Below are 12,909 nucleotides of genomic sequence, written 5' to 3'. Positions count from 1 at the left end.
CCTTTCTCTATGTAGGTATCTCGGGCTCTAAGAAACGGAATCATGGACACCCCTCGTATCCCCACCAGACCGCAACTGATCAACTACGAATCCGCCCCGAAGCCGTCTAGCGCGGCGCATGTATAATGCAATATGAATATGGTATTTTGTATTAATCCTGTATGTGCATTCATGTGCATTAACCCCAGGGCTCAAGCCGCCAAGTCTTCCGAACTAGCTTCACGAGAACATGAGACGACCTGATAGAATGGGGGGGAGAGGGACCCTGTGAAACCCTGCCCAGAGCCCGTCCTGGATTCAAACACATCATATCCACCACCTCCCCCCCCGGCGCCAGTCATCCCCATTTTTGTCTGACTGTCTTCGAACAGGATCCCAATCTCGTCATATTTTCTCACCTCCGAGCTGCGAGCCAGCGTGCTTTCCAGGCAAGTCAATCTGCAGAAAAGAGACAAAACATGGAACAGATATGAGCAAAACCAGCGGTGAAAGGCCGGATACAACGAGAAGAGGTGGAAGAGAAGGACTTGTCCCGGCTCGATTGGCCGAACCACGGAACCCACCCCGGCTGGATGGGGAACCTCCTGCCTGTCCGTCGGCCCAAGAGTCCAGTCCAGACCAGACCGGACCTGGTGTCCCAAGAGTCTCTCTCTGTCCTGCAAGGAGTCGACAGATTTTCCCACATGCCGCCCGCTCCCCGTCCACTCAGCATTAGGACAGACTTGGGCGTGCAGCGGACTGGGGCGGGGGTGCGGGGGGTCGTAAAACCTCCCATTTGCCCAACCGTGGACGATTGCTTGCATGCATGCATGCGCATTTAAAAAATAAAAAAAAAAGCCTTGCTTGCATCCTCATTTTTCCTGTTCGCGCGCCAAGATTCGAAACAGAAAAAAAAAAAAAAAAATGCAGTCCTGTGAAGAAAATGGGAACCCCAATTGAATAAAGATAAGACCACCTAAGGCTCCGGAGCTCTCAAATATATAAAAAGAAGAACAAGAACAAAAAGGGAGTCGGTCCACGATCAGCTCTTGCAAAAAGCGACTTGGGAATTCCATTCCTCATCCCCCTCCCCTCTCCCCCGTTGTCTCGCCCATCCCACCAGTTCGTGATCTTCGCTTCCCTTTTCCCGCTTCATTGGGCTTGGCTTCAATTAAAGCCCATGTCGTTATAGTCATAGCTCGCCAACCCCGGACGCACCCCCCCCCCCCCCCCCCCTTCGCCAATCATCCTCCTACGCCTCTACACTATATCTCGTGCCCGTTGTTGGTCGCGCGCCACGCTGAAAGAAAAGAAGCAAAGCCCGCTACGAAGCTAGGAAGACTCGCGAACATCCTCCTCTTCGCCTCCCCCTCCTCCCCCTCCCCTAGGGTCGCATTCTCCAGCCTCGCATATCGCACGCCGCACACAAGGGTTTGCCGAGTCTCTCCCTTTGTGCGTGTGTGTGTGGGTTTTCTCCTTCCCACCTGCGTCTCACCACTCATTTCCCTCTTTCTCACCTTCCACATTTCCTTCCCTTCTCTCAATCGCACACATACTTTTCAACGTCCCCATCCCTTCCTCCACCTCCTCCGCAACCCATCAACCACGACAAGCCCAATCCCGGCTCGTCTCTTCTCCTCCCCCCCCCACCCCTCTACATCCTCCTTGTCTCGCAAAGACGGGAGGAACACCACCTCCGGGGGAGTAATAAAGAAAACAAGAAGAAGATCACCATGGGATTTTTCAACTTCGACACGGGGAGCGTCCTCTCCGCCCGCTCCTCCCACTCGCGCCGCGTCTCCAAGAAGCACCACAGCAGCAGCAGCAACAAGCACCGCTCCCGCTCTCGCTCCTCGTCGCGCTCCCGCAAGCGCCACCACGGCAGCAACAGCAGCCCCGGCATCGCCGCCTCCATCTTCGGCGCCGGCACCGCCGACAGCCACAAGCACAACTCGTCGCGCTCCTCCTTCTTCGGCATCCCCAATGCCTCGCGCTCTTCCTTCTTCGGCCTCGGAGGTTAGTTCTCTCTCTCTCTCTCTCTCGTCATCTCACCCTTCCTCTTCCCTTGATGCCGTGACACTCTATCACCGTGCTACACAGGCGAGACGGAGAAAAGAAAGAAAAAAAAAACCCCCCCGTCCCGAGACATGCCAAACTAACGCTTTTGTTACCACTCGATTCCCAGGCCGTCCCTCGTACTACAAGCGCTCTCCCCGCAGCGGCTTCGTCCAGAAGACGCTCAAGCAGGTCAAGCGCCTCTGGCGCGACCTCGTCTACTACGCCAAGAAGCACCCCTACAAGGTCTTCGCCCTCGTCATCATGCCCCTCATCACCGGCGGCTTCCTTACCGCTCTGCTCGCCCGCTTCGGCCTGCGCCTGCCCCCCGGCATCGAGCGCATGATCGGCATCGGCGCCAAGGCCGCCTCGGGCGACTCCCTCGGCCTCGTCGGCGAGGCCGTCCGCATGGCCAGCGGCGGCGGCGGGCTCAGCGGCGGGTTCCGTGGCGCCGGCGGCGGCGCCGGCAGCAGTCGCGCCCATGTCGAGCGCGGCTACGACGGGGACTACGCGTGGGAGAGGAGGAGCGTAGAGCGCGATAGCGGCGGCGGCGGCGGCGGCTGGACTGACGGCCTCATGAACGGCGTCGCCAAGATGTTCATCTGAAGCTGCGGTCCCCCCGCACGGGTCCCTCTTTTTTGCCATGCATCATGATTCCAATGGGTTGGGCGGTCCTCTGCTATTCTTATTTTATTTTTATTTTTTGAAGGTTCTTGCTTGCTTTCGGCGGCGTTACAAGGGGTGGGGGGGCCACATGGTTCCTGCTTCCTCTGTCGTCCGTTCCTCGTGCAGACGGCCCTGGCTGGGACGGGGGGAGCCTGCGAGAGTTTCGGACGACGTTTGAGAGAATGCACGGCGTACCATGTACATATATCTATATACCTTTTGCGCGATACAATCATCACGAGAACGATTTATGATCACAGACAACAAATAATCCCACGGACCGTTCCGTTCATTGAGTTAAAAAAAAATATCACGCGAAGACGACGGATTTTGTGGGACACACAGTGGTGGGACGTCGATTGAGAAAACTAAGACTCTATAATTGATACAAGATACGGGTCGATGTGGAAGACTCTGAAAGACAGCGGTGGACAGAGACCAAGACTTCTCATTTCTTCTTCTTCCGACTGTTCGTAGGCTTTCTCTTGGACGGCGACGGGTTGGCAGATTTCTTGCCCTGCGAAACCTCACGCGCCGGTTCGCGAGTGGCAGCCTCCTCCACGACAACGGCCTCCTTGCGGCCACGTCTCGTCGTCGGAGGCGGCGGCGGCTGCGGTGGTTGGACAATCTGAGCGCCGTTGCCCGTGCCGTCGCTGGTGCTCTCCTCGCTGCCCTCCTCGCTGCTGTCTTCGCTGCTGTCCTCCTCGGGTGGCGGACCGCGCGAGGCCCGGGAACTACGCGTCACCGGGGGTGCAACCGAGGGTCGCCGTCCGTCTGTAGAGCCCGAGACGTTGCGTCGCGAGGCGGCCACGTGGGGGCCCTCGACCTGGAACTGGAAGGGGTCGACGTTTGAGCGCGACTTCGACATGGAGGATGTGGCCGACGACGCCGGCGACATGTCCGAAGGCTGACGCTGAGAGTTGGCACCCTGTGCGTAGGCGTACCTGAACGGCGACGAGCCCCTCTCGTCCATGGTGCGAGAGGTGGGTCGCTGGGAAGCCGAAGTTGCCGAGCGGGGTCGGGTACGAGAAGCGTTGGGCGGTGGGAAGTAGCCCATGGGCGGTAGCGGACCTCGCGTTTGTACTTCGGCGAATGTGCCCGGAGACGGATGGCGCGGCAGGTCATCCTCGGCAGTTATCGTCGGCGACCTTTTGCGGGACGTCGGCTCGAACTGGGACAGCGGGATGGCGAACCGCTGCTCCTTTTCTCGGCGTTGTTTGCGCTCCTGTTTGCGCGCCTCCTTTTCCATGCGCTTCCTCCGCCGCTCGAGGGCCGCCATCTCCTCCTTACTGAGGTTGACCTCCAGTTTGCCCCGTTCCTGTGCGCGCCGTACGCGGGCGAGGGCTTTTTGCGACAATGCCTCGTCCCGCTCTTTTGGTGACAAGAGCTCCCAGTCAATCTCGTTTTCGACGTCGTCTTCGTCGGAAGAATCGTTTTCAGAGTCCTCGGTGTCGTCCTCGTCGTCGTCCTCCTCCTCCTCCTCCTCATCTGAGTGCCGATATCCGTGTCCTCTCCGCAGCACAGCAGCCTTGCCACTCAAGTCCGTACCCGTAAAGCGGAGCGGGTCGCTGGCAAACCGCTGCCCTCGCGAAAGCAAACCAACGCGTTGCGTATCTGAATCTTCCAAGTCTGTCTCCAGTTCCTCGACAACTCTCCTTCCATCCTCCCAGGACCCCTGTTGCGGCGCTCCCTCTTTCCTCCGCCCGCGCCTTGATGGTCTTCCCCACTGGGGCGCAAATTTGGGAGCTCGCGGCCGACCATCTAGACCGCCTCCCCGGAAAAAGCCTCATCGATGGGCTTGTCCATAAAAGCGGCGTGGCCGAGGACGACCACGCCGGAAGCACCCACGAGCCAGAGCAGCGTCGCAAAGGGCGAGGCATACAGGCCGAGGGGCACGGAGATGACGAGGAGACCGGTCCAGAGCTGGGAGGTGGTGGCTCTGAATGTGCCGATCTCGAGGTCACGACCGTCGAGTTTGCCAATGAGGAACATGCCGGCAATGACAAAGATGATGTCGAACAGCAACACCCAGTTTGTCAACAGGGCGTAGACGCTGAGCATCAGGAAGACGACGCTGTAGTTGCTGGAGAAGTAGGAGAGGTTGTAGTTCCATCGCGACTGGACCTCGCCGAAGTTGGCGGGCTTGGAGAGGCGCTTCATGTCGAGGAACTCGGAGATGGGACGCAGGTTGGCGAAGCGTCCGCTCAAGCCACCGGAACGCATGCTGTTAAAGCGATCCTGGAGGTTGAGGCGAGACGTCAAGGCGTCGAGGGGGATCTGGATGCGAGACATGGTGTCGGCGTGATGTGATGGATGGGACGTCGCAAGGGTGGTTGATTGTTAGGCGTCGGTAGGTGATGGCGGGTGACGAGAGGTCGGTCGATTCGATGTCGAGACGAGAGAGAAAGGGTTTATAGAGGATGGCTGCTTTTTGTTTGGCGGCAAGAGATAGACCGTGTTCTATTTAAGCGGGTGAGGGTTAGCGTCGTGCTCAGGGTCGACAGGCGAGGAGAGTATGTATGATGGGTTTGAAACAATTGAGGAGGTTCAGGCCATGTGTCTTTTCAGCTCCATTCCATGTGGAATTAGCTTTTTCGACGCGCGGGAACGGAACGCGTACGTACTTATTTGGAGGCGTTGGCTGCGCTAAGGTACTGGGTAGCCTGGTGCCTGCCTGGAGAGGGCGATAGGCAGGATGATGGTGCAGGATAAGGTGAATGACTGAAGTCAACAAAGTTGTGGTTGCTGATGCTGTTGCGATTCGTGGCCGTCGTGACTCGGTAACACAATGCCGAAATACCTTTTTTTTCTCTTTCTTTTTTTCTTTCTTTCTCTCTGTCCCTTTTGTTCAGCGAGTTGGCTGGATCCGTAATCTCTCTCGTCAGTCCAGTTCAGGGGGGTACGTATTTTTGTAGTGCAGGTTGAGGATCCCGCACGTCTGGTTGGTTGGATGGCGTGGGACAGTGGGGAAGAAGGGGAATGTGGGGCAACCAGTTTGCTTGTCTATGTTTCCTGCAAAAAAAAAAAAAAAAAAAGGAAAAGCAAGACACGACAGAACTCTCAGTCTTTTCGCTCTTGCCCCCACATATTCTCTCTTAGTCTCCAAGACAGGTCCAGCAGCCAGATGGAAGAGGAATTCGGTGGGCTGCAAGCTGAGAGAAGGGCGAATGCCAAATGCCAAAATGCCAAATGTGGGATGCAAAGACGGAAGGGATGTGTGTAGGGTACGAAGGGGCAGGAGAGAGAGAGGGGGGGGAGGGAGGGAAAGAGGGAAAGCAGGAAAGAGGAAGGTGACTACGCAAATGCCTACAGAGCACCTGCCCGAGAGATGGGTGACTGCCCAGGTAGGTAGGTAGGATGGGGATGATGCAGTGTGAATGGGCAGGAACAGCAGGTGCAAGGGGAAAGAACAATGGCGAAGCTGCATCAAATGCACATACCTCGTTCGGCTTTCCTTCACCACCTAGCTTCTTTCTCCTCCCCTCAACCGAGGTCGAGATTGTTTTCTTCACTCTTCTGCCGTACGGGTTTCCGACCCTTTGGTCGCTGGATTGTGCTGTGCTGAGGCGAGTCGATTGCGGGGACTCGCTCGCCTCTCGTTGGTCCTAGGACGGGTTTCTTCCTTCCGCCCCTTGTAAAGATCAAGAAAGACGTCACTGGTCGTGATGATGCATCTCCTCCCACTGTCCACCCTTCCGACTCTGGCAGCCAGAAAAGAGAAGTGCAACAGGAAACGGTGCAAGATGTAGAAGAGGAAGGGGCAAGGAAAAGAAGCGACGAGGGGAAGGGGACATGCGCAACCCAAGGGTAATGAAGGGACGAGAGAGAGAGCGAGAGAGCTCTGACCGCCTCTCTTGCACCAGAGACAGACTTTTTTTTTTCTTCCTCGTCTTGGTGGATGTGGTGGTGGTATATCAGATTGTTGGGCTGCAACTAATGCTACACCGTATCCAATGGGTCTTGCTTTGGTATGACACTACCACGTCTGCTGCGTTCCTTGGGTTTCTGACGCATCCGGACCGGGTGAGAGCAAGACACGACAAGCAGGACATGACAGGACGGGCCCGGCTCCAAAGACGTAGCCAGCATCATGACACGAATTGGTTCGACAGGTTGGGCCACTTCATGCAAGCTTCAGCAAGTCAGAGCCGGCCAAGTCACACTGCGAGGCTGCAGACCCTTCCCACACCGCATCTGCCCGCCTGCTCCGGTCTCTCCGTTCTGCGGATCCGGACACTGAGGTGCGGCTACAAAGGCAGAGAGAGCGAGAGAGAGAGAGAGAGAGAGAGAGAGAGAGAGAGAGAGAGAGAGAGAGAGAGAGAGAGAGAGAGAGAGAGAGAGAGAGAGAGAGAGAGAGAGAGAGAGAGATGGGCCCGATGTTTCTTGATGATGAGACCCGGAGGCGGTGGGAAGCACTAGCCACCGCCCATGAGCCATCGCTCATTGCCCATCGCCCATCGGTCTCTCCCAGAGTCCAATATTGCTGAGGCAGGCAGAGAGAATTGCGGGTATGCCAGGAACCCATGGTGGGCTAGTGGGTAGTGTAGTGTCGTGGCTGGCCCTCAAGGAAACCCCCAGATACCAGATGCCCCGAGCGATACTAACGTGAAGCCATTGCCCGCCAATCATGACGTGAGGCCAATGAACTGGACTGGTAGCGATGATGACGGCCGAGCTAGACAAGGTTTTATTTTTATTTTTATTTTTTATATCATCCTTCCTTTCTCCCGAGTAGGAAAACGGGCATTGAGCAAGATATCATCTCGGGCCGACCGCGTCATTAATGCCTCTTCAGTCTCAGACAATCACCAACGCCTCGCGTGCATATCAACTTCGAACTACCGTTTGAAGAGGCAGCTAAGACAGCAAGCCCCAGTCTCGAAAGCAAGGCCATCAAGCTTGTGTGGGTAAATCCCGACCGAGGCTGAAAGGCATACACGTAGGTAACCACTCTACTTGCAACGCTCAAAACACACACGGCATCTTGTTGAAGCTGGATGAATTATCGGAACCGCGTTCCGGGAGAGCCATGTGCCACCACAATCGGAGGAGCAAGCGCAGTAAGCCACAAACAAGTCTCATCTCACCGTGATGCCGCACGCCCGCGCCTCTGCTTTTTTTTTTTTTTGGTTTTTTTTTTTTTTTTTTTTGCTTGCTTTCCTGCTTCCTTCTTCCACCTCTATCTATTCTTTGCTGCCGCCAGTGGGTGAAATGCTATTAGATGCACCAAAGTTCGGGGGAAAAAAAAGACAAAAAAAACCCCTACTCATTCATTCCCGAATCCGTGTTGGATCCATTCTCCATGCTCGTGGATCATCACGAAATCTCGCCCCGTATCCACTGAGCCACTCGGTCAGCAGCCAGGGTCCCTGACTCGGTATTCCGGAATGGGCAACAGCGGGATGGACGTCGCGGTGAAGTTGCGAGCACACCTTGGTAACCCCAGGTCAAGCTCGCTCAAGCTCAAGATGCAAGCAAGTCCAGTCTGTAGTGTAGTGTACGTGTATGTACAGGTATACCATGTCGTACCATACCATAGTACGGATATACCGTACCATACCATACCATACCTACCATGCACATACATAACACTCCATGTATGTTGTGACACCTCGTGCCATGACCTTTTCTCTGCACGACACGAGCTCCACTCTGCGCATGTTGGCTTCGAGGTGAAATACTCGATAGCTGTGTCTAGCGTAGCGTTGTTCATCTCGTTTCCTTGTCTAGCTTTTTTCTCACCCTTCCCCGGCCTTGCTTGCCTGTACTTTGCACTACCGACTCTCCGTCTCTTCCTCTTTCTCTCCATCCATGCAAAGTCCCAGCACAGCACTGTAAGCGAGGCAAATTGCTGCAACCAGCGCCACCTCCCGCGAGATGCTCGCTCTCTAAAACGATGCCGGGCTAGCCCGTTGCCGCCTCGTCTCGTCCGGTTCAAACAGACACGGACGCAGCCAACGTTGTCGATGGGGGTCGGCATGGGAGCGGCGCACGTCCTCTCCACCCGTGCCGTCGCCGCTCCCCCCCTCCTCCCCCACCACCAACACCCCCCCTCTAACGTAGGTACTCCCCCCCCTCCGATCCCAATCTTTTTGACCTCTTTTACTTTGAACTACTGTTATTAGAAATCTCGTTTCTATTCTCATTCATCCCAGGCCCATTACGTCTCCTATCCGCCTGCCCGGTCTAACTTTCCTCCTGCCCGGTCTACCTTTCCCCCTTCCTCCCATCTACTTACTCCCCGTTACCTTGTTCAACAGGCTTGCTTTGCCTTTCCTCTTCGTTCGCATACACGGCTTCCACACGAATACATGCGAAGAAACACCTCTGCTGCAGCAGAAGCACAACTCGTCTCGCACGCGCGGTACATGCCGTGACTGCTGCTGATGGTGCTCTATCACATCTCATCCCTCACTCTCGCGCCAAGCGAGTGACCCGGGGGTGTGAAGTAAGAGCTGGGAGTCACACGCCCAGACATCCATCCCATCCATCCATCCCCATCCTGGCGCCCCCCCTCACCCTCCCTACCACACCCATCATGGGGAACGGAGAGAGCTCTCACCTCACACCCCCCTGCTCGACGCCGAACCAGGCGTGCCGTCCATTTCCAGGATTGGGCAAACAGCGTGAACCCCGCCACGCTCACCAGATACGTTGCTGTTGCCGCAACGGACGGGATACGTACCATGACTTTTTGTAGCAGCAGTTGCTTTGCTGTCGCAAGAGCTGTTGCTGCAGCCGTCCCTGATCAGATATTGAATCCGTACCTACTACCTACGTACCTTGGTAATTGCGGGCGGACAGGGAGACACGGGACAGCTACGAGAAAGCTATACGCACCTTCCAACGCAAGCTATCCCCCAGAGCACTCGTTCCCATCGCCCGAAGCGAGGGTATTGACTGCATGTGCCGCCGTACCTGAACCTGGCCAGGACCTTGTCCAAACCACCTACCTACCTTCCAACCTGGTCCCGTCCTTCGGAGCTGGACCGATTGCTGTTTTGCCTCTTTCTCCCCTTTTGGCCAGCAAGCGTTGGCTCCCCTTCCCGTTGGTTGGCTCGCCCAGATCCGACCTGCTTGATGCGAGGAGGCTGACTTGGCTCGATGTGTGTGCCCTGGTCCAGTGGCCGCGGGAGTAGGAATAGAAGTATCCGTACAGTAGTAACCGTAGTAGTAGGAAGGGGCAGCCGGGAGTGTGAGGGGAGAAAAGCAATAATCATCTCCTGGTCCCAGAAGAGGAACGATCGAGCAAACAACCGAGAGACCATTAAGGGCCAAACCGTCATTGAACCCCCCCCCCCCCCCCCCCCTCCCCTTCCCGCAAACTCACAGTTCACATCCTTCCCGTCGGTGACCAGAGGGCCACTCACTATGAAATGATCCTTCCGTCCACTTCTTCCCTCCTTCAACCATCCCGCCTCCGTTTACCTGCTGCCGTCTCATGACAACTCGGTCATCATCGATCTGGATTAGCCCCGGCCTCTTCTGACCTAGACAACCGACGCCGCCGACAGCAACGACAACACAGGCAATAACAAGCACGACGACCGAGACGAAGACGCCGACGACCATACGACCTGTGGCTGACGCAGACCCCGTACATTGCCGCGCACCCGCGCCCTACCCATGCCCCCCACCAAGCCGGAAGGTATGATCTGTTCTTTACATTTATCCAAACCGATTGATTGTCCGGTTTTCATGTTTGTTCGGTCGCAAAAACTCGGAATCATCCTCCCCCTATTGACCGGTTGATTGTTTGTTTGTTTGGTTGCGAGACGAACGAAAGGTGTCCAGCAACACGGGGGGACGACGATGGAAAGGACAGATTCGAAATCCTGGGGAAACGAGAGACAATCGCTGATTTAAACCCCGTCGGGAAAAAAGAAGAAAGCCTGGCAATGTCCATCATGGCCCCTCCCACGGCCGCAAAACGCTCGTACGCCGCCTTGAATAGAGGTGGTGCCAACATGCCCATCGCCGAGTCATGGTGAGTCTTGATGGACGACAGTTGATTTTATTTTAATTGATTTCCGGTTTTGTACATGTTTCCACTGCCGTTTTCTACCTTCCAAACGGATCCTCCAGATACCCCTCCCCTTGCACGAAACACTGTCCCTTTTTCAATCACATCCGCCCCATGCAAAGCTTCCATTACTGATTCTTGATGCAAAAAAAAAAAAAGGCCCGAAACACCATACGCCGACTTTGACTGCTCCAAGTATGACTACGTGCCGACCGACGATGGCGGCTTCTGGCAATTGCAGCAGCAACATGCACCTTCAGAACAGCTGCCAAACGTAGTACCGCTCGTTGCCACAAGCAAATCGCCCATACAGCAACAGCAAGACGTTGAATGGACGTGCTTGTCGGCAGCATGTCCTTCGAAGCCGTTCAAGCGCAAAATCGACCTTGACCGGCATTACCTCCAAGCCCACGCGGACAGCCAAACGCAGCCGTCGCCCGCTCTTTCTCTCAAAGACATCACGCCCGCGACGAGTATCAGCAACCCGAGTCCCAAGATCACCACCAAGAAGAACCCGTCAGGCAGCGGCAAGGTCAAGGGCGCGGCAGGCGCTGGCGTTGGAGCGGGAGCCAACGCAGGAAGCAGGAACAACAGCGTCAGCGCCACGGGCAAGGAGAAGGACGGGGCCTTTCTTTGCGACTATCCGGCTTGCACCCGCAAGAGCGAGCCCTTTAGCCGCAAAGACCGTTTGCGCGTCCACCTTACCGACGTTCACAAGGAAGACGTGGACAAGAAGACGAGCGACATGTCGGACTCGTGGTTGCAGGAGCGCAAAATCTATCCCAAGTGGTGGCGCTGCACAAAATGCCTCGACAGGGTCAAGATCGAAGAGAGCGGGTGGGAGTGTCCCAAGGATGGCTTCAAGATCGAGGAAAGACGGCGCGAATTCCGCCAAAAGCAGCAGCCCATGTAAAGCGCGCACGCGTGAGAGGATGAGATGATATCGTCCTGCCATGCATCCCGTCTCATCGCACTGCATCGCATCGCATTGCATCACACCGCATCGCCATACCACGCTATGGCGGTTGGCATGATTGGATTGACCAAGAACAAAGAAGAGGAAAAACGGAGTTTTATCGCATAAAAAGCTGTCTTCTGAGGGATACCGGGAGGCGGCGTTTGGCCTGTACAAGGTTTGGTCCTTGACCTTTTATTTGTTATGGGGTTGGTTGGTAGGAATTATCTCAACATCGAGACGCGGCATAAAGGGACATTTGGGAGTCTTTTCCTTGGACATATTGTTCCATTCACCTTCTTCTTGAATGTTTTCATTGGCAGTGCGGTTCGGCCTTGGCCTTGTCTTTTCGTTCATTGTTTTATTGTACATTTCGACGTCCGTCCGTCTTTGGAGGCTTGGTTCTCCCCACCCTCCTCTCCTCATTTTCCTTTTCTTTCCGTCTTTTTTTCTTTTTTTCTTTTCTGGACGACTTCAGTGTCGGTTCTCCCCCCCCCCCCCCCCTAAGAATGCAGACATGATTGGGACCTCCACCCCTGCCTTCTTCGTTGACACTGAAAACCAAAAGTCCCTCGGCTTTCTGGTGCCCGGGTCGTCCGGTCTTCTTGGCAGCCCGTATCCGACTCCCCCGAGCTTACTCTTCGGGCAGATGGCCCGTTATGTAGCCATCGTTTCTCTTGGTACTCTCGCACACCATTGCGCCCAAAAGACGGATATCCCTCCCATTCATTGTTTTGGCAAATCAATATCAGTTTTGTCATTATTTTTTTCCTTCTTTCATTTTTACCGAATCAATACCCGCCTGATACTCGAGTCCTCAGGCCCGCGAGGTTTGCCCCCAAGAATATGCACCCAGAGACTTTCACACCCAACTAGCGCCAATATTCCGTCAGCAGGCTCTAAAATACTATTTAGAATACCCGCAGCGCGCATCCCATACCCCAGTCTACCATGCGCAGAAGATACCACAAACCAGTAGGGGTGGTCTGATTCACACCAACTACAGGCGCTGGCTCCCCCCTGGGCAAAGGTAGTGGTGCTCAGCTCAGCCTCCAATCTGGGAGTCTCCATCTTGCTGCAGATGATATCGACGCCGTGATTGGCGAGAGAGGGAAAAGAAAATGAACCTGCAGTCCCAACGGAACAATGTGGCCCTGGGCCTTTTTGGTACCCCCCTTTACCCTTGACCTTGACTGGGCTGCTTGCGACCCTCCATCTGTGTTCTGCGTGG

General features: G+C 55.6%; 9 protein-coding genes across 9 annotated transcripts; 5 read left to right on the top strand and 4 right to left on the bottom strand.

Moving 5' to 3' along the window:
* Positions 1–132: 132 nt before the first annotated feature.
* LY79DRAFT_240245 (uncharacterized protein) lies at positions 133–916 on the bottom strand. The gene has a single exon (XM_060551739.1). It carries the CDS (start codon positions 801–803, stop codon positions 192–194), a length of 612 nt encoding a protein of 203 aa, XP_060413085.1. The 5' UTR covers positions 804–916; the 3' UTR covers positions 133–191.
* A 796-nt stretch (positions 917–1,712) lies between these two features.
* On the top strand, positions 1,713–2,640 carry LY79DRAFT_517636 (uncharacterized protein; the record flags this gene model as incomplete). The annotated part of the gene is made up of 2 exons (XM_060554955.1): positions 1,713–1,995; positions 2,165–2,640. The coding sequence occupies 2 exons, from the start codon at positions 1,713–1,715 to the stop codon at positions 2,638–2,640; spliced, it is 759 nt and encodes a 252-aa protein (XP_060413084.1).
* A 508-nt stretch (positions 2,641–3,148) lies between these two features.
* Positions 3,149–4,427, bottom strand: LY79DRAFT_488469 (uncharacterized protein; the record flags this gene model as incomplete). Its single annotated transcript, XM_060553306.1, has 2 exons — positions 3,149–4,188; positions 4,304–4,427. Coding segments are annotated over 2 exons (1,164 nt in total), but the record flags the coding sequence as incomplete, so codon positions are not given.
* On the bottom strand, positions 4,150–5,347 carry LY79DRAFT_556932 (PRA1 family protein). The gene has a single exon (XM_060558055.1). The coding sequence runs from the start codon at positions 4,990–4,992 to the stop codon at positions 4,462–4,464; it is 531 nt and encodes a 176-aa protein (XP_060413082.1). The 5' UTR covers positions 4,993–5,347; the 3' UTR covers positions 4,150–4,461.
* A 139-nt stretch (positions 5,348–5,486) lies between these two features.
* On the bottom strand, positions 5,487–6,310 carry LY79DRAFT_240295 (uncharacterized protein). The gene has a single exon (XM_060551740.1). It carries the CDS (start codon positions 6,125–6,127, stop codon positions 5,582–5,584), a length of 546 nt encoding a protein of 181 aa, XP_060413081.1. The 5' UTR covers positions 6,128–6,310; the 3' UTR covers positions 5,487–5,581.
* Positions 6,212–7,272, top strand: LY79DRAFT_240341 (uncharacterized protein). The gene has a single exon (XM_060551741.1). It carries the CDS (start codon positions 6,493–6,495, stop codon positions 7,117–7,119), a length of 627 nt encoding a protein of 208 aa, XP_060413080.1. The 5' UTR covers positions 6,212–6,492; the 3' UTR covers positions 7,120–7,272.
* Positions 7,273–10,607: 3,335 nt separating this feature from the next.
* LY79DRAFT_580577 (uncharacterized protein) lies at positions 10,608–11,636 on the top strand (the record flags this gene model as incomplete). The annotated part of the gene is made up of 2 exons (XM_060560118.1): positions 10,608–10,687; positions 10,883–11,636. 2 exons carry the CDS (start codon positions 10,608–10,610, stop codon positions 11,634–11,636), a joined length of 834 nt encoding a protein of 277 aa, XP_060413079.1.
* Positions 11,637–11,660: 24 nt separating this feature from the next.
* LY79DRAFT_591031 (uncharacterized protein) lies at positions 11,661–11,985 on the top strand (the record flags this gene model as incomplete). The annotated part of the gene is made up of 2 exons (XM_060561226.1): positions 11,661–11,747; positions 11,782–11,985. The coding sequence occupies 2 exons, from the start codon at positions 11,661–11,663 to the stop codon at positions 11,983–11,985; spliced, it is 291 nt and encodes a 96-aa protein (XP_060413078.1).
* On the top strand, positions 11,661–12,741 carry LY79DRAFT_688827 (uncharacterized protein). The gene has a single exon (XM_060564702.1). It carries the CDS (start codon positions 11,986–11,988, stop codon positions 12,655–12,657), a length of 672 nt encoding a protein of 223 aa, XP_060413077.1. The 5' UTR covers positions 11,661–11,985; the 3' UTR covers positions 12,658–12,741.
* Positions 12,742–12,909: the final 168 nt, after the last annotated feature.

This window comes from Colletotrichum navitas (assembly GCF_030913465.1).
Source record: "Colletotrichum navitas strain CBS 125086 chromosome Unknown LY79scaffold_38, whole genome shotgun sequence".
In the NCBI taxonomy this organism is placed as follows: Eukaryota; Fungi; Ascomycota; class Sordariomycetes; order Glomerellales; family Glomerellaceae; genus Colletotrichum; species Colletotrichum navitas.
The sequence above is the reverse complement of the archived record's forward strand: the minus strand, read 5'-3'. Positions and strand labels throughout refer to the sequence as shown.

Bases quoted from the DNA above. Each gene is read 5' to 3' on its own strand.
- LY79DRAFT_240341 (XM_060551741.1), top strand. From the start codon at position 6,493: ATGCGCAACCCAAGGGTAATGAAGGGACGAGAGAGAGAGCGAGAGAGC.
- LY79DRAFT_240295 (XM_060551740.1), bottom strand. From the start codon at position 6,127: ATGCAGCTTCGCCATTGTTCTTTCCCCTTGCACCTGCTGTTCCTGCCC.
- LY79DRAFT_556932 (XM_060558055.1), bottom strand. From the start codon at position 4,992: ATGTCTCGCATCCAGATCCCCCTCGACGCCTTGACGTCTCGCCTCAAC.
- LY79DRAFT_688827 (XM_060564702.1), top strand. From the start codon at position 11,986: ATGTTTTCATTGGCAGTGCGGTTCGGCCTTGGCCTTGTCTTTTCGTTC.
- LY79DRAFT_240245 (XM_060551739.1), bottom strand. From the start codon at position 803: ATGCAAGCAATCGTCCACGGTTGGGCAAATGGGAGGTTTTACGACCCC.